The following is an 18,582-nucleotide window of genomic DNA, read 5'->3' on the forward strand; positions in this document are numbered from 1 at the left end:
GCCAAGTTGGGGCAGGATGATCGAAACGAAATAATTGAACATCGTAAAAACTATGCTTTCCCACTTTATTACAACTCAGTAAGATTTACACGTGCCTTTAAGTACAAATGAGTGCTCGGATCGCCGTGGTTAATATTTCTACAAACTGGCCATTAATCGTCCATTAATTGGATCTTGGCACGGGCTTAACGTCCCAAGAAATCGTGTGATAACACGCCCTCATAAACGACGTCGATGTATGGCTCCTTGCCTTCTTCCCCAATCTGGACATAGCCCGTGACCGGGCCATCCGGGACTCCGGGTGGTATTGCATGCACCGGTGGATCCCAATTCAAGATACCCCAGTCACCCTGCGGAGTCGACGAAAAGAAAGCAAACGTGGCTCAGTCGAATTGGGAAAACGTACGTAAATTCATCGCGTTTAATGTCTCGCTTTGAGCAGTATTTTTGCTAGTTATCTTCGAGCCAACCTGGCAGCTATTTTCCAAAGTCGATTGTTACTCACCGCAGTGAACGGACATTCCTGTGGGTATTCGTTTTTGGGGATACCAGCTCTGATGAAACTCCTCCCAACCATCTCGTCGCTCATGGCTTCACACGCGTCCGCAACATATTCAATGGGATCTTCGCCCTCCAACTGGATCATTACTCTCAACTGAAAGAAAAGGATAAAAATTTGCGGAAAAATAGTATTTTTCCCGGTGACTGGTGAATCCGAAGCGCTGCTAATTTAACGTTTTTTTCAGAGTATAAAACGCACGGAAGAGCGCACATTGACGAACATACTTGCATGCTTTCCGGTAACTCCTTTTTCACAGGCATTTTTGCATTCAACCGAGAAGACCTTTTCCCCTTGATTATTTCAATGGACCAGGGATCGAAGTAATCATTAGGAATATTCGTCAGTTTGGAACTGGTGATGGTGAGAATTGATGCCGGCTGTGGAATGAAAATGATTTTTTTCTCTCTCGCATGGGGGATGGTTGGTTTAAAATTTCAATGGGAATACATGCGATTCGTAAGAATAAAATGTTGCATTGTTCGAACGTAAATATCACTTGGAAGCGGTTGCAAATTTATCGATTTAATTTCACTGCCATTGTTATTGCGTAGCTGCGAACAGAAACGAGCGACAACCGGCTTAATGCCGCAACGGATTGGATCAAAATCTTACATCGCCAGCCACAGGAGTGCTTAACGCAACAGCGGACAGCAAAACACCCAGGACCGTGGAGAAGAACATGATGCGCGAGCGACGTCGATCGAACGACTTGACGACTCCCATTTGGATGCTGCTTTTTATACAAATTTGTTGTCAACTATCTTCGGATTTGACACGAAATTGCGTGAGGACTCGTAAAACGAAACGGGAAGTGCAACATCCGATCACGTTATTGATGGCGACTACTGAGTCCGATAATACTCCGCTTTGGAACGAACTCGTGTCGTTTCGTGTCAAATAATTATGTCAAACAGCGATTATATCGTTCGTGGAGTGTGAAGAATAATCAGGAAACTTCGAATTCAAAGCGAGCGTGAAGATTCAATGAGTATTTTAAAAAAGTCTTAAATTTGGTTTCCTAAATATTTATTCTCGCAGTTGCATGCCACTGGAAACAATAACTAAAACGTTTTTTAAACTTTTTTCTCCCATAAATATATGGGATATTCCATACCAAGTGGACCACCCCAATTTGTACAATCTTAGAATGTCTTGACAAATTTTGGCTGGCCGTTTGAAGTGTCAGAAACATCTACGAATACTTAAACATTTTTAATTGTCCAATTATACCCACAGTTTTTGTTTTTCTCTTTTTCCTTCGATTCTCTGTGTATTTAGAACTGATAATTGCGTCGAAAAAAGTGAAGAAATAAAATTTTGGTTTTTGCACGTACTCTCTAACGAAACGACTTCCTCAAACGTCCAGGTTTATTTTCCCGCAATTTTCAGCGAAGCTAAAACATATTATTTTTTTCTCATTGAGGGAGCCCTTTAAAAAGCTGAAAATTTGAGGGGTTTTTGTCTTTCCTGTCTGCAAACCACAGGATGGTCCACTTGAGATATTCTACGAAGAGATTTTCAATGTCATTGATTTTGTCAGCACCGATCGTGTCGTCGTTCGCTCATTAAGGCCTCGAGAGAAACTTTGTATCCGTTAATCGAACGAATCGATATATCGGATTTCAGTTGGATGTCGGTCATTTTCACGTGGGTGTTCATTCTGTAATGCTGTAGAACGTGAGCCAAGATTGCTTTGAGAGCCAGCAAAGCGTACTTCTGACCTGAATAAAAACGATTTTATCATCGCTGACTCAGCTCGCATTATTTAGCAAGAATATTCGAGTCGTTACGGACCAATGCAGCTCATGGGGCCACCGCTGAATGGAATAAAAACGTGAGAATGCCTCTCCGCCGTCTCCTTGCTCGTAAATCTTTCAGGTACAAACTCCTCTGGACTTCTCCAGTATTTTTCGCTCCGATGAGTGACGTAGGCTGCGATGACAACCTGACAATTTTCTGGCAAGGTGCACGTACCTGAATAAATCGAATGGAAACTCTCAATATATTTTCTTGGTTAATAAAACGGTCGACTATTTTCCCTGACGACGATGACTCACCAAGGGCAAGCTCGGATTTGAGATGCCTGATCAACAGAGGGGCTATTGGAAAAAGTCTCAAAGTCTCTTTGACGCAGCATTCCAAGTATTTCATGCGATTCAAATGCTCCAACGTAACCGGTTCATCTTCGCTCCATATTTCCCGAATCTCTTTCCTCGCTTTCTCCTGAATCTCCGGGTGCATGGCGAACATCAAGCTGGCGAAACTACTGACAATGGCGAGCGTGTCCTGGGCCTAAACGAGTGAGCAAAGGGTCAAGAACTTTTGAATTTACTTATTCAATTGTAAGAGTGAACTCTGCACTCCTCATTCTTTTAACAATTTCTCAAATGTCATTATTATGATTATCGTTGTTGTTTGTGTTTGCGTTTGTCGTCTTACAGCTAAGAAGACCGTATAAATCTCGTCTCTGATTTCATCGTCGGTTAATGCGTGAGTGACGTCGTTAGCCTCGAGGATCTGTTCCAGTATAGAAATTCTTTCAACGTCGTGCGAGTTATTCAGCGATTCCTCCCTCTTGGCGGCGATGCACTGCGCGTGTAAAAAAATTAATAAACAATTGCGTCACACCCCCAAAGGATAAATTCCAGTAGAAAAAATCAACTTACCTTCTCCGTGAAATTATGAATTACTTTAACGATGCAGCGTTGTCTCTCGTACTTCGAGGTCAAGCGGAACACGCAATCAGGGTGCATCCACAGCCGGAACATCCGGGTATAAACGATTTCGTACATTCTTGAAACGAGACGAAAAACGAGTCGAATTAATCTCGTGACAGCTCGCTTTGGTTTTCACTCGCAATCTTTCAACAATTAATCAATTAGTGCAAAATTCCCTTCGATTGGATTTGTGATCTGGATTTTTGCGGAGTAAATTTGACCAAAAAATCAGACTCTTGGAGAATAAATCGAGCAGGAAGACTTTGCGATGGGAATACAATTGGGAAAAATTTCAGTCAAGGAACTAATGGAATTTTTTATTCCAGAGAGGCTAAGACACTGACTGAAAAATCTTGCAAATCAGGAGCGCTCGGAGTTTCGATAAAAAATATTGTTTTTACTTGAGCTGCTCAGTATACGTGAAAATATTTATTTATACGCGGGAATGTTTATTCTCAGTTCTTTCTGCTGCACTAAACCGACGATGTATCCTGCTTCGTGACATATTCTCATTGATATTCACTTACTCGGCCGTGCTTCGAGCGAATTCGTGATCAGGATTGTCCAGTGCGTTAACGTCGTCGCATCCCAGTATGGTTTCTAAGAATTAATGGGCATCCGCCGCGTCAATAAAATCTAAACGGACCTCACGAGTTTACGACTCAACTCCAAAGACGTAAATTTAATAAATCCCTCACCACTTGCAAGGTCGATTGTACATCCTTCGACGTAATCGTGAATGTCGATTGTTCTTCGATCAGCAAGATTCTCCAACTTTCTCGTCAACATTCGGCATCTTTTGTCGAATATCTTGACGTGCTCGCGGAGAATTCGTTGGTTCATCGTCGTCAAGAACATTTTCCTGTGAGATATCCAGCTGAAATCTGAAAATTATTAGAAAAATTGAAAAAAACTGTTCCAACAATGAGTCCAATGAATTTGCTAACGAATGTGTCGTCCCTGGAGCTCAAAGTACATGCAAACACTCCATTTTTCGGCGTATTCAAGCCTCTATACTCTACCAGAGCCGGAGCCACTTATGAGACCTTCGCCGACAAAGGGGTATAAAAATTTATAGACCATTCCCTTCTTCGCTGCGTGCTGACTGTTCAGTACAATCTGTAAAATATCAATGACAAATGAAAAAGAGAGACACCCGATTCCGGGAGGCTCGAGTACTTTGAAAAATACAAGACGACTGAAAAAAGCTTTCGATTTATCGACGCGCTTCATGGGAGTCCTCCGCTCGTTGTGAAAGATCGCGATACGAAATACCGATTTATATTCGCAGTATGAAACTTTCGGTACGAACGTCTGGGTCACTTCGACCCAAACGAGCATAACGAATCGCAGTGTTTCTCCATTATTCCCCGATTTATCTCGAGGTTCAATCAAAACTGAAGAAAAATTCAATGAGCTCGCTTCGATCAGTGGATTTTTTAACAAAACGATTTTTCAAGGGAAGATCAAAGGTCTTATCGACGATGGCATTCCTCGGAATCGGCTGTGCATTCAATAATAATCAGCCGATTGCGATTCACGACGCCGCGGGAAAAAATCAGTATGGAGATTACGTGAGTAGCAATTCGATTGATATTTTGTATATCGAATCGATGAGCTTACAGTCGTTTCTCGCGAAGCGAGCGATCAACTTTGATCAAGCATCTGTGCGTGTGTGTCCCTCGGATTAGTAATCGATTCGTTCACAGTCCATTTAATACATTATTTTTTCACGAACGCGTCGCAGGCGCGCGATAAGTACATTTTTATGGGCGATTGGCTCGGCGTTGCCATACAAAAAATGCGGACGCTCAGCTTCCCCTTCCTCTGTATCCATATTTGTGTGGCTTTTCAATTCAACGCGCTCCACAAATCCGTCTCACGATCTAAGTAACGTTCGAAAGCCGAGTTTTTCGTAAATAGTCTAATTATATCTGATTGGAATATCGTGATGCAATAAAAATGTGAAAAAATTCAGCAACATTTGGAAAATTATGAACTACAATTATCAATAATAATATTGCCCAAAAGTTAATAACACATTGTTTAAACAATTAATTATTCGATAATTTTGCGGTGACCCATTGTTTTTTTTACGAATGAAATGTGTGTATTTTTCCGAATGCTCATGAATTTTTTCAGAATTTTCGTCGATTTTTGAAATTTCTTGAAAAAATTTTGAAAAATTTGAATTTTGCATATGTTTTAGAGGACATATTTACCATCGGTTTTGTAAAGTCTCAAGGTTACTGGATCAAAAATGTACGAATAGAGCCAGCACTTGAAAAATTTAAAAAAGGGAATTTCAAAAATCCATGAAAATTCTGAAAAAAATCATGAGCATTCAGAAAAATGCGCACATTCGATTCGTAGAAAAAAAAAAAAAGAAAAATAAACAAGGGTTTACTGTAGAATTGTTAAAAAATTATTTATTTAGACAATTTATTAATTACTTTTGGGCAATACTATTATTGATAATTGTAGTTCATAACTTTCCAAATGTTGCTGAATTTTTTCAGATTTTTATTGCATCACGAAGTACGGAAATTCTGATCAGATACAATTTTTGGTCGAGCCTATCCATCCAGTTATACCTTAAGGAGGGTGGCTACGTTTGTCAAATTGATAAGAAATTGATCAAATTTGGTGATAATGTTCTTCAACATCAAGTGCGAAGACACGATTTTTTTCAAAATTTTCTTCTGCTTAGTTATCGCGTAATTACGCGTTAAAGCAGATTTCTTATGCCCGGAATGTATACCTATATATATGGAAACGCTATGCTTATACACGTCAACTTTAGTGATCAATTACTCGATAACTGTACAGAAGAAAAATCTTAAAAAATTTGTATTGTCAAATTTAACTCTAAAGAATATGTTCACCAAATTTTATTAAATTCTTATCATTTTGAAATTTTTAATGTATTTTACATGGTTTAGCATGGCAACATTGTATCGTCCCTAGCCACCCTCCTTAAAGGTCTCTCCTGTACTGCATGCTGGTCAAACGAGTGCTAAATTTTCAAAACGCTTTTAAACCAAGCTTAACGTACCGATTAAATGTATTTTTAGTGGATTTGTATAAGAGCATATCTTATTAAGATGTAAAAATATAAAAAACGCTAGTTTTGCGAAACCATCAACTGATAAATGCAAATTTCCGCGCTGACACATTTTCACTGGTATTTTTCAAATAATTATCTGCCTTTTTTCATCGATTTTAATGCAACGAGTCTCATTTTGTTCGTCAACCGGTCCTCTATGAATCCACCGTGTAGTTGATTTTTCAACTTGATCGTTTCACTGCTGCAGCTAATTGTTCATCGAGTGGAAAAACTTGTTCATTCATAATTTCTGAAGGAATGAGTTTAAAGGAGAATCTACGTGGTGAATCCGCAGAGGATCAGTCGAGGAACAAAATGAGACTTGGTGCAATAAAATCGGTTGAAAAATACAGATGATTCTTTGAAAAATACCTGTGAAAATGAGTCGTCGTGGAAATTTGCATCTATCGGTTGATAGTTTTGCAAAACTATCGTTTTTAATATTTTTTCACGTTAATAAAATATGCTTGAATAGATATCTACTAACAATAAGTTTAATCGGTACGTTGAGCTTGGTTTAAAAGCGTTTTGAATATTTAGCACTCATTTGGCTAGCATGCAGTACAGGAGTTACCTTAAATATGACGAACGAAAGAGTTTAGATAAAAACTGCAAAAAGCGTTGCAATTAAATGAAGAAAACTCTTCCAACAAGATCAATTATTATTGAATAAAACATTTTTTTCCTACTGTAAGAAATACGACTTTTGCGAAACCTGTTTTGTTTGTTTTTATTGCCACGAATTATTCGTTCGTTATCGAGGTTCGTTAATGCTCTCAAAGTTTCTATTGGTCAATGACTTTTTGTGAAGTCTCGACGCAGTCTTTGCGAGCACGAATATTTATTTCGTTTGTTTCATGACGTTTTGGGAAGCCCGCTGGGCGTGGCTTCTCGCCACCCGAAACTGCTATTTGGAGGGAGTCGATGTACCGAGGATCGACGCAGTTTTTTCCGTTGTCGAGCAATAAATAATTCGGATCAATAGAAAAAGGAGTTTCCAAGTCCCGGCGAGGTCCTCGCTCGGCTAATTCTGCAACGGAAAAAGCAACTAAAACTACCAACAATTAAGTTCCTTTCCGAGGCAACGATGTTTCTAAATTTCTCGGACGTCCGAAGACAAAGGAGCCTCGTCACGATCTTATCCACGTTTGATTTTTAATTTATCAAAACGTCGCTTGGAGCGCTACTCTCGCATGCACGTAAGAGCGCCGCTGCCTGCGTAGCAGTGCGACTGTGAACGTCGAATCACGAGGATCGATATCAACGAAAGTCACGAAGATCCCGAAACGCGAACCCGGTAACGAAGACGAAAATTTTCTAGACTTTCTCTTTCAAAAGCCTGGAGCCAATGAGAGAACAGGCTCAAAAACCGCTCTGACGGTCTGTTATATTGAATCGTTTCCAATTTTCTCACCTCTATGTCCCGAGGAGCGGTAATCACAATATACAGCGCAGGCCCCATCCAAATTCTGATCGGTGAAACAGCTTCGTAAGGTGCTAAGACACTTACGATACGATCGAGCAGTTCTGCGGAACACGAATTTCGCTCATAACCAGCATTACGCAAAAATGCAGTCGTAAAACGAGTATAAAATAAAAAGAGATTTGAAAAAAATAGAATTCGCGAAAAAGTACACCAAAGGGAGCAGGTTTTCAAAGAATTTCATTATTTTTCGTTCTTTCATTGCGACTGCTCCTTAAATGAATTATTAGCGTCATCGAACGCTCAAGAAAGCCGCTTAACGGAGCAATTTTCGAATGAAAGACGCGCGTTTCAATTCCGTAAAAACACTTTCGACGCTTGGAGACGACGAGAATTTTGTGGGATGAAATATTTAGTTTAGTTGATCGAATGACACTTCCGATTGGGCAGCTTCCGCTGACTTTCAATTCGAATCGAAAATGCACTCGAAATGGAATTGGAGACGCAAATGCGATCGGAAAATGCGAAAAACGCGATTTCAGAAGGCTATCCGCATCTATTAATTTCATAGAGAGAATACTGTTGATAAATAGTAAAGACTCACTTTCTTGTCGGCAAAAAGCGAAGCTCAAGGCATTCCCGACGAGCGGAATAGTCGGTGGTCCCGGCAGACATTTAGCCAATTTGGAAAAACGCGATCTGCATTCACGCCACTTCTTCGTGTACCATAAAACACTCCAAATTCCGGTTAAAGAAATGACGAGGATTTTCCAAAACTCTATAAATTGAAGAAAAATGAGGGAGGTAAAAAAAAAGAACGATTATTCGATTGATTCACAGAGTTCGAGCAATTTTTGTGCTGAATCCGAATTATTATTGCACAGCGACCCCGATCTGGGCGGTGACAGCGACGACGCACGTCGCTGGAGCCTCAAATCGAGGTGGCAGATAACTCCCTAACACCAATTTGTTTATACCCTTCGTCAAAAGTTCGTTGAAAACGTCAAGACCAAAAAACATGTCTAACGAACTCTGCTGTACCGTTGCGAAGTTCCTTCAACCACAATCTTCGGTAAACTCGCTGTCAACAAATGCTCTTTTCGTATATATTAGCCAGAGACTTCATACGTTCGAGCATCCTTTTGTCCCACTCTTTGAATTTTGCAGTATGCATCTCTATTTGTCATTCGAGAACCCTGCACGTCTCTTTTACGAGAAAAAGAGATTTATTGAAAGATCGGCTTGCTTGTTTACATATAGCGAGGCAACGAAATTACGGTTATGACCATGATCTTTGTCAATAATGATGAATGCGTATGTGTGCAACGGAACTTTGAATCGATTCGACAATCGTCCGGTTTGTTGAAAAACACGATTATGAGAATAGGACAATGTGAGTAGCTGTTGAAAAAAGATATTTTTATTGTAAAGAGAATCATTTATTTACCGTTGCAATATTAAAAAGTCCTCATTCGAAGCATGTAATGATTCGAAACGGTCGTCTTCGTATGTTCCCGGCTGTGTGCAACGGACAAAATATCGATTCCAATAGTTCGACCTCCAAGCCGTAAAGAATTTCTCGGCGCTATCGTCGCGATCTTTCTTCTCTTTGATCTCGCCTCACTCACTCTCGCTTTCACCACCACCACTCACCACTCTTACTCTCACACTTCGATTGCATATTCGTGTACGATTCATGTTCCGGATTGTTCCGGGCTCTACAGAACAACATTCAACAACGGGGCAGAATATGTCAAAATATTATCGGCTTGCTGTGGTGCACATGTTTTTTTTTTTATTTTTTTCGTCATGTCATGGCATTTCACAATCATAAACGTCCTCGAACTGCGAAATTTTTTTCGTTTACGAAGTTCATCGATAAACGCTCGAGAAAAAACTTGAGTTTTATAGTAGAAGCCGAAGATCGACGTTTGTATTATCGCTGCCAAGAGGAGCAGCATCAGTGAGTGTTTAGTTATGTGAGAATTCGGTAGAATAGGAAAAAGGCAGAAAGAAAAGAACTGCAGCAACGTTGCGATAGCACATTGCGAGCGTTTGAGTATACAGTGCGTTGCGACAGTGTCGTCTTTAGAAGCGGAGGTGTGACAGTTCCTCACAATATTACAACCGCTGTTTGGATCCTCGTGTTTGAACGGAGAAGCAATAGAAGGATTGGTCAAAAAAAGAAAAAAGATAACACTTTACCGCACCAAGCCGGCACTTTCTACTCTCGCTTTCCATTTGTCGATTACATTCACGCGACAAGAGCGTGCGTGAGCGTCGAAAAATTAGGAGTTTCCGATACAATTCGTGTGAAACAGCGGCAGAGCTCCAAAATGCGTTGGAAATAAATTTGTTTTTTTTCCGATTCCATCGAAAAAATCTACAGAAAATCGACGATTTCATATAGTGTACTACATTTCGAGGATGCGACAATTTTGCAGATTACATTACATTTGAGAGGATATTATCGTGCGTGAGATAAAAGAAGATAATGTCGCAAAATTCTACAAGTATCAATGGACTCTCCAACGAGAGTATGGGTGGTGTTAATCCAGGAAGTAACCATCATGTTACTGCTATAAGTTGCACCCCGCCACCCTCTTATCACAATATCAATCTTCCACCGGGTCATCCAGCTGTGTTGATCAATGATCGTGGAGCTCCTCCATCCTACGAAGACGTCATTGATCCCAATGGTGAGAAATATATTTCCACATGCATCGATTGCTGCAAATTTATTCTGCTTATCCAGTAATTCATTGTCCGGTTTGATAATGTTAGGTTACTACTGTTAAGTTTTTTTTATTCTTCTAACACGCTACATAAAATTAGCTGAAACTGAAAAAGTAAAGTAATTTTCACCAAAAAATGTTTCTATCTCATTATATTTCGGTGCCTAAAATATTGCATTGTAGGTGAAGAACTATGATAATGAAAAACATATCCAAAAAGCCTCTGAATTTTTAAATCAAGTATTTGTATTTGAAGTTTCTTAAGTGAGAAAATCTTTGTCAATTTCAGCCCCGCCACCATCATACGATTCTCTATTTGGACGTATGAGAGAAGCCCACAAAGCATCCAAAGGAGTTTTCGATTTCCTCTTAAATATTGTAGTTCTGCTATTGGGCACAAGTAAGTCGAAGCTGTTATTTTAAATTGAATGAGCACTTTAAATTGTGAGCTTTCTGATAATTCACGAATCTTACTATTGAAAAATTTGCTCACAAAACTTCCCAATCACAATCGTTTCTATAAATGTCTCCAGTACAAAAAAATAGGAGCTTTACTTTGCGCACGAAAAATATTTTTGTGAATGAATTGACAAAAATTTTGGAACTTCTTTCAGTCGGCTGTACGATCATCATAGGTGTGACAATAGTGGTGCCCATATGCATGATGGTGATAGGGGGAATCTATTTGTACGATTGTCCTCAGGGTGAGTATATACCGGTTTATCTCCTCGTCGGAGGAGGTTTCGGTGTTTTCAAGCAACTTCTGCATCTCTCAGCGAGGGTTAGAAAACGTCAGGAAGAAAGAGATGAGGAGAGAATGAGACAAACTCCAACTCAGACATTAATCAATTGTTTTATGCTCGGCTGGTTCATAATCGGTAAGTGCTCATTTCCAATTAACCAGAATATATTCATATAATAGCTTTTCAATTTACATACCAATATTTAAATGCATCGAACGAATCACTAGATTTCATGAATGTTCGTTTGAAATTCACTACTCTATTGTAGCGTGCAAATAATCAAAGTATGTTTAGAAGAAACTTGAACTTTTGACGCGTTCACAAAATAAAGTTTTCTGTGTAAATAATGAATAGTTTTTTTCATAGATGTTTTTGTCTCGTCATAAAAAAAAAGGTTCAAAAACATCAATGAAAAAGGAATCATGAAGTGATTTCGAATCTTATTTCTGAATGTACATTTTTTTTTCCAACAGGCTCGATGTGGGTGTATAAGGAATACGAGCCGAATTATGATCCATCGCGGGGAAAATATTGCAACAAGACGCTTTACCTGTTCGCGTTCTGGTTGATAACGTGTGTTTACATTGTGCTCGGTTTAATAACAGCCGGTCTGTGCAGCATATCCGTAGCAAGTATCGCTTTTCAGCGAAGACCGCCGGATCTCATGTGAGGCATGGTTTCATTGCCTCAAGATCGGTACGGGCCTTGAAAAAGAAAATCAATATTCGCGCTTTTATAAAAAACCACAAGCGCGCGCATTCACGTGTGAGTCAGAGAAAAAATAGCGATGAACTTGAAAAACATCGTGTTTTTGGTGACGAAAGCGAAGGATCGGTGATGATTTACAGCACTCGAATGGAGTAACGCTCGCTTATATAAAATGCGTGCTGTCAAATTGACTCGTATTGCACGAGTGAGCTTTCATAAAGATCCTTCGCGACGATAATGGACTAATTTGAAAAACTTCGAGAACAGCTGGTTGTTCCGTGGCAAGGCCTTAAGAAGTGTGAATATCCGGCGATGAAAATAAAATGGGAAAGATCCTACCCACCGACTATTGCAGCATGACCAATAAGCACGAGAATCGGATCGACGGCTGTGTAATTATGGTTTTTTTTTTGCAAATTGCGATTTTAATTCGCCTAGAAAAAAATGTAACAAAAAACTTTACTAATTGTGCCAAGATGGAACGAGTTCGACAAGCTCGTTCCAACGAACAATCAACTATTATTAATAATGCGTACGATGCGCACTAGATAACGTATAAAAGTGAAAGGGAATCAACGTTCAGCCAATAGTTGTAACAAAAAAGGTCGAGAAATTCGTCAATCAGAGGGTAATTCAACGCACAACCGGCATAGTACCAGCATGTTGTGTATATTTTTACAGTTATTTTAATTTAGATTGGCTATTCTGAGCAAAAAATCTGGTATAAATTTTAGATAATTATTGAGTGCTGTTTTTGTTTTTAACGCGTGAAAGTCATCGAATATTTTCAGCACATTGTAAATAAATGAAGAGATTCCTGGCGACAATAAGGGTCACCAGGCGATCGTCGCGAACAAGACAGATCAGAAGAGCCCTTTATTTTCCGAGTAATATTAGCTTCTGTTTCGGGCGAGTGTGCTTTTATAAATTGTTCGTCAACGCATGCGTTTTAGTCAAGAACAAACAAAACCAAAAACTTATGAACATGAAAGAAAAAAACAATGGAACAAATAAGCGCAGTTGACCTCACGCCGAGAGATCTGCCGTTATAAGACTGTATAGTTATTTCCAATTTTGCCTCTGCGTTGCTTTTTTCATCCATTTTTATTCCGTCCTTCCACACAAAAAATTCATACATACACATATATCTTTATATATACACCTATAAAATATATACTCCCGATTAAGTGTCTCGTGTATTTTATACCCTCGACAATTTACCCTAATTAGTCTTTATCCGAAATGGTTTTCGCTTGATAATTTTTTTATACCGTAAGCTACGAAAAAAACCAATTTTTCATTCTTAATAGTTAAGGAAACGATTGTATCGTAAATCAGTCTGAGAATGGAAGTTTTCGAGGAGGTGGCGAGTCATTGCGAAATTATCGATCAGTGATGGCGATACTTTTTTGACAGATGTAATTTTCCAAATTTTCTGAAGATTCTTTTGAACAATCAATATTGCTGAATTTTATTGAAAAAAAAAGGCTGAACAGAGTAATCACCTTCGGTACATATAATTACTGTCGTAGTACTTATTCACTGAACTCACGTCAGTTGATTTCATTGTCAGAATATTGGGAGATTAAACTATTTTGAAAAATAACGATACTTTATTGATATTTTTTTTTTCGAGCACTGGCAGACAATGACGAAAAATTTCTATGGGATTTCATGGTTTTGTAGTTGCACTCATACGGATTCGTTTTCACGATTGTTCACGAACCGTGTGCTATTTTCGATCCTTTGTAAATTATAAATAATTAATGTTGATGCTGATATACAGAGAGAATTAAATTACTATTAATATCTCCAAGCGTATTGCACCGTTCGGTGGAAAATATTTTTCGTTTCGGCAGCTATTCAGTTGCAATCTCATCACATTTTTGCTACATTCTCACCTCGTTTGTTTGGCATAAATTTTGTAAATCGCTGCGAAAAATTCTTCTCTACCACCTTGTTAATATTCGTAAAATCGAATAACTCAATGTGATAAAGGTTTAAAGTAATAAAATGTTGATACTCGTAAATGGAATATACCCAAAAAAATGGTATTCCGTAAGCCAATAAAACGCTAAAGGAGAATAAATATGCATCAGATGGAGAACAAACGAGGGGCAAAACGAACGACAGATGTGTGATTTCTGTCGAGAACCCATGAGGAAAAGATCGTGATGTGCGATGACTAAGCGTTTCGACGTTCATAAAGGCAACAGTGATGCATTATGCGAGCAGTGTACGTGAGAATTGAAAAAATAAATATACAAAAATAGGCTCCATGCACAATTCAGCCCCAATGGAGCCACGAACAATGCGGTAATATTATTACTATGGATGCATATTCGTTCGCATTTTTTGTATCGACAATACTCAAATATGTCAAAATATGTTAAAAAAAGTTGGAGAAAAAGAGAAATAAAAGTACAGAAAACGATTTTTCTTTCACATTTTGAACTGATAAAGACCGTACAATACAAAAATAGTCGGCGTTGCTTTTTATACGCCTCTATTTAACTATTATTAAAAAATTCTCTGAATGGATAGCTTGAGAGCCATTGAGAAATCTTCAAATCTTGTTCTTCGATTTATTCGCCAAAGTCCGGTGTCACTGACTCGTAAGGGGAATTCTTCCCATAAGAATTATCCTCGAATTCTTCGCTTTGTTCAACGTCTGGGACTCTCGAAAACTCTTCCTTTTCACTCCAGACTTCGCTCGAACGACACTCGTCTGGCAACGACTCCGTTGAGGCCTGCGAGTACAATCCGGGCTAGTATCATTGGGCTTCGGTAGCAATTGTATCGATTTTCCTGTCCTAGCTCAAATGCTGAAAATCTTGGTGCGAACGCTCATCAAGAAAATCTTCAGATAATTCAAACTTTACCAATTTTGATATTGAAGCAATTAAATTATGCGAAGAAAAATTGAACACTTTTTTATAGCACGGTTACTCAATTTCCTATAAGCAGAAGACGAATAATCATTTTAGAATGTGCTACAGTATTTTGATTCATCTCCAACATTCAACAGGAGGGAGGGAGAGAGAGGCAGACACCGGATATCACATTTTATATTAAAAACACTAAAGTGCGAAATAATTCAATGACGGATGTAACGAGCGGAAGCACTCATGGAGAATTCAATCGCGATGGGGGTTAATCCAAGCGACGATCCGGTAAACGAAGATGATTTATTGGATTTACGTTATTGAATTTAGGAGGACTGGTTAATGACCATGGTGAAACATAGCCAGAAACGGAACTGGGGAGAAGCTTCCGTGTCAAATTAAGCAAGCTCGTTGTCTGTGGCGCAAAAAGTCACGATAACTTCCGGTGGCTCGATTCCTGGCCGAATATCTCAACGGAATCAATGAACTCGGGAAAAGGGGAACGGGAAAGTGTACCGTTCGAGTTACGAAATAATTAAACCACGATTTGGCTCACTCGAACGCCCATTAAACGAGGAGCACGAACGCTTCTACCAGCAAGAACATATTAGTACAATGCGACTTATTTGACGATCTCAAAGTGCTACGCGTACTGATCACGAAATATTCGAACTTTGTAAAAATGTTAACTCATAAAATGAAAATTGGAGATTCGTAATAATTTACGAAAAAAAATAAAGCATTGAATTATTGAAAATTCGATTGGGAATTTCACGATAAATATAAAAACGCATCGATGCCCGAGCAAAAATGACCGAATCTTGGAAGCAGGAAGAAAAAAATTTTCAAACCGCAAACTCACTTTTTCTTTCACGAGCATCGGTGGCTCCGGTAGTAATTCCGGACTGTAAAGAGTGACGTAACGGGCTCGCCAAATAGAACGAATCCCTTGCTTCAGCGGTTTTGGAGCATCCGCGGAGGGTGGAACTTCCTCTCCACCCTTTTCATTTCCGTCACCCAATGCCTCGTCGTTGAGACTCGCTTCCTACGAGAATTACAGAAGTGTATTCGACTGCTATCCGTGTTGATTAGTCTTCCCCTTTCTATTCGACATTGCCCAGAAAATTCCCATCACAGGAGAGGGGGAGAGGGAAAACTTGGGCAATGAGTGGGTTTTTGGTTCGTGGGCGATTTGAGTTCGATGACAAAGTTTTTTCAGTCGTTCGCTTCCAATCAAACGAAACCACCCTGCGAATGTGTTCCGATGACCATAAAAGGCTCGACTTCCGGTCCGATTGTGAAACCACCGACATAATTCAACGAGCCTCATTTTTTAATGTCGTTTTTTACGAAATCTTGACAATGATTTTACTTTCACACGATTATGATTGATCGTAAGCTGCAGCAATTCGGAACTCTCTCCAGTCTCCACACTAAATTAAATATCGAGCTCTAATAAAATTACTTTTCCACGCTGGACATCGCCTCGCTGGTAATTCGGATCCTCCTGGTGAACGTAGTGACCGTGTTGCATCGTGCCATTTTCAAAAACGAAACAACCACGTCCGTAGGGCTGCAACAGGGAATGAAAAAAGAATCTTTAAAATAATATTTCAAAATGTTTTGCTATCAAATATATTCTGCACTTGATAAATAATAATAAATATTATTTGCCCAAAAATACAATTTAGATGGCAAGCCCTCGAATATGAATTAGAATGAGAATAAAATATGAACTTGGGGCTAAGGGATGAGTGCAGTCTTACCAAATTGAGCTCCCAAGAACCGTGAAAACGATGACGTGAATGAACCAACTGACCCGGACCTTGCATGCGATCGTTTGTCCATGTACCCATGAACTTCGTGCCGGTGGCTTCGTAGAGATACGTACCGAGACCGTGACGAAGATTTTTCTTCCAGCCACCCTCGTACACGTCACGGTTCGCGTAATGATAAGCACCAAAGCCATACTTCGTGTCACGTTTCCAGTCGCCTTTAGTCCCCAACATATTTACAAAGGATGTAAGAAATATTAAAGCGCTCTTTGAGAGAGGAAGGAACGGCTCGATGGCTCACTCCTTGAAACCATATTTTATTTCATTTTTTAATAGACAAGAGCAAGTCAAGTCCAGACGTTTCGTCGTCGAGGAATCTTTTCGAAAAAGAGCAGCAGTCGTGGAATGTGATCAGCTTGAAGGGTCATTCAGAAAACTATTTTTCGTGACCTTCAGCAGATGTTCTAATTAATAATTCATTCCATCATGAAGCCAAGTGTCATGTCAATGAAGAATATTTTTAAGGAAGCATGCGATCGAATGAGAACGATCCTATCGAGAAAAGTTTCATGACTTTTATTCTTTTCTTGTTTTTACCTTCGTAGCGGGTCCCATCGGGATACCAAAAAGTGCCCTGACCGTGTTTCAGACCAAAGCGCCAATCGCCCTCGTATCTCGCACCGTTTTTCAAAACATAAAGGCCCTTTCCGTGTCTCAAACCTTTGCAATAACGACCCACGTACATGTCACCGTTTGGTAGAAGGCTCCTCCCATAACCGTGTCTCTCGCCAATTTTGTTTCTCTCCCCGTCGTAAGCCTGTTCTGGTAAGAAAATAATTATTCACTGAATTTTCATACTTTCATGAATTCTCAAGGAATTTTCATTGGCACAATAATCTTTGAGGTGGAATCACCGCCAAGGGAGAGGGGGCAGAGGCAAAAGGCAATCAATGAAATTTGTTAAGATAGACATATAGCCTAAAAGAGGAGCGAGGCAAAGTCAAGTCTCAAATACTTACCCCAAGAGGATTTGCCTCGGTCTCACCGGTTTCTCCACCCTCCCCAGCTATTTGTGCCATTCGCTCACCCTTTGAATACGAGACAGAACGTATAAACTGCTTGCTTTAAGGATTCTTCGGGAAAGAAACCAGAGATCCGAACTTCCAGTGTATCACGAGTTTTCATACTCTTGTTTTTCATTTGTTTGACATCTTGGATTCTGCAGACCTCATTTATGACAAAATCATTTTCTATTAAGTCTATTTTTGTTTGTACACAGCTCAAGGTGCCTCTGACTTATTCCACTTTGAATCGAGTTGATAAATACAGCCACGAACTCTTCGACAACTATTTGGTGTTCTTTCGTCGCTGTGTGACGTATCACTTTTGAAGATCGAAGCATTCACAGAAGCATCAAATTTGTTAATGAGAAGTTTTTCGTTAATCTATGTTTTTTAATGATTGATGGATTATAGAATTCCAGAATTCGATAAAATGTTCCTTTTTTTATCTATTTCTGTAAAAACCATGATATCGACATTGTGCAGAACCATAAACTTGATTTGAATCATGATCCCTCAGTTTTGGAGAGGACTCAATCCTAATTCCTAAATAATAATCCTAATCGGCTCAGTGGTTATTGATTGAAAACCAATGTATTTTTATATACAATTGAGGTTCGCGATTGCAGTACAAAGCAGGATCTTCGAGTAGAATTCAATGGAGGGAATTCACGTGAAGGATTATTTGAATGTAGGTCACAAAATTGTATCCTATCGTTTAGAGTTTTTTTTGTGACGATGCTGAAGTTTGCAACGTTGGGGTCCTACGAAATGAACTACGAAAAAAAAGTTTGTAATTCAGTAATTTTTTATTTCACGAAGTATCGGTGATGACTGGAATTATTGGAGGGTTTTTTAAAATCATTT

The 18,582-nt window shown here is 39.3% G+C and overlaps 4 protein-coding genes across 8 annotated transcripts; 1 reads left to right on the plus strand and 3 right to left on the minus strand.

Moving 5' to 3' along the window:
- Positions 1-51: 51 nt before the first annotated feature.
- Positions 52-1,429, minus strand: LOC122412778 (uncharacterized). Its single transcript, XM_043422606.1, has 4 exons — positions 1,175-1,429; positions 787-939; positions 506-655; positions 52-350 (listed from the first exon to the last, which is right to left on the minus strand). Exons 1-4 carry the CDS (start codon positions 1,283-1,285, stop codon positions 186-188), a joined length of 579 nt encoding a protein of 192 aa, XP_043278541.1. The 5' UTR covers positions 1,286-1,429; the 3' UTR covers positions 52-185.
- Positions 1,430-1,571: 142 nt separating this feature from the next.
- On the minus strand, positions 1,572-10,307 carry LOC122412773 (cytochrome P450 4g15-like). 3 transcript variants are annotated; one of them, XM_043422598.1, is made up of 11 exons: positions 9,256-10,307; positions 8,413-8,586; positions 7,800-7,912; positions 4,302-4,398; positions 3,978-4,163; positions 3,807-3,879; positions 3,229-3,355; positions 3,002-3,151; positions 2,620-2,854; positions 2,357-2,536; positions 1,572-2,283 (listed from the first exon to the last, which is right to left on the minus strand). In XM_043422598.1, the coding sequence occupies exons 3-11, from the start codon at positions 7,845-7,847 to the stop codon at positions 2,099-2,101; spliced, it is 1,281 nt and encodes a 426-aa protein (XP_043278533.1). In that variant the 5' UTR covers positions 7,848-7,912; positions 8,413-8,586; positions 9,256-10,307; the 3' UTR covers positions 1,572-2,098. The 3 variants fall into 3 exon arrangements, with proteins under 3 accessions (XP_043278533.1, XP_043278530.1, XP_043278531.1); XM_043422595.1 differs by lacking the exon at positions 9,256-10,307 and adding an exon at positions 8,786-8,928; XM_043422596.1 differs by lacking the exons at positions 7,800-7,912; positions 8,413-8,586; positions 9,256-10,307 and adding an exon at positions 4,555-4,673.
- LOC122412776 (transmembrane protein 272-like) lies at positions 4,951-14,428 on the plus strand. Of its 2 annotated transcripts, none has more exons than XM_043422604.1 (5): positions 4,951-5,169; positions 10,253-10,507; positions 10,833-10,943; positions 11,158-11,421; positions 11,760-14,428. In XM_043422604.1, exons 2-5 carry the CDS (start codon positions 10,303-10,305, stop codon positions 11,954-11,956), a joined length of 777 nt encoding a protein of 258 aa, XP_043278539.1. In that variant the 5' UTR covers positions 4,951-5,169; positions 10,253-10,302; the 3' UTR covers positions 11,957-14,428. The 2 variants fall into 2 exon arrangements, with proteins under 2 accessions (XP_043278539.1, XP_043278538.1); XM_043422603.1 differs by lacking the exon at positions 4,951-5,169 and adding an exon at positions 6,942-7,682.
- LOC122412775 (radial spoke head 1 homolog) lies at positions 13,397-18,512 on the minus strand. Of its 2 annotated transcripts, none has more exons than XM_043422600.1 (6): positions 17,674-18,512; positions 17,252-17,471; positions 16,646-16,872; positions 16,345-16,452; positions 15,742-15,924; positions 13,397-14,744 (listed from the first exon to the last, which is right to left on the minus strand). In XM_043422600.1, the coding sequence occupies exons 1-6, from the start codon at positions 17,731-17,733 to the stop codon at positions 14,580-14,582; spliced, it is 963 nt and encodes a 320-aa protein (XP_043278535.1). In that variant the 5' UTR covers positions 17,734-18,512; the 3' UTR covers positions 13,397-14,579. The 2 variants fall into 2 exon arrangements, with proteins under 2 accessions (XP_043278535.1, XP_043278536.1); XM_043422601.1 differs by having other exon boundaries at positions 17,252-17,476.
- Positions 18,513-18,582: the final 70 nt, after the last annotated feature.

Source organism: Venturia canescens, chromosome 6 (assembly GCF_019457755.1).
Source record: "Venturia canescens isolate UGA chromosome 6, ASM1945775v1, whole genome shotgun sequence".
Classification (NCBI taxonomy): domain Eukaryota; kingdom Metazoa; phylum Arthropoda; class Insecta; order Hymenoptera; family Ichneumonidae; genus Venturia; species Venturia canescens.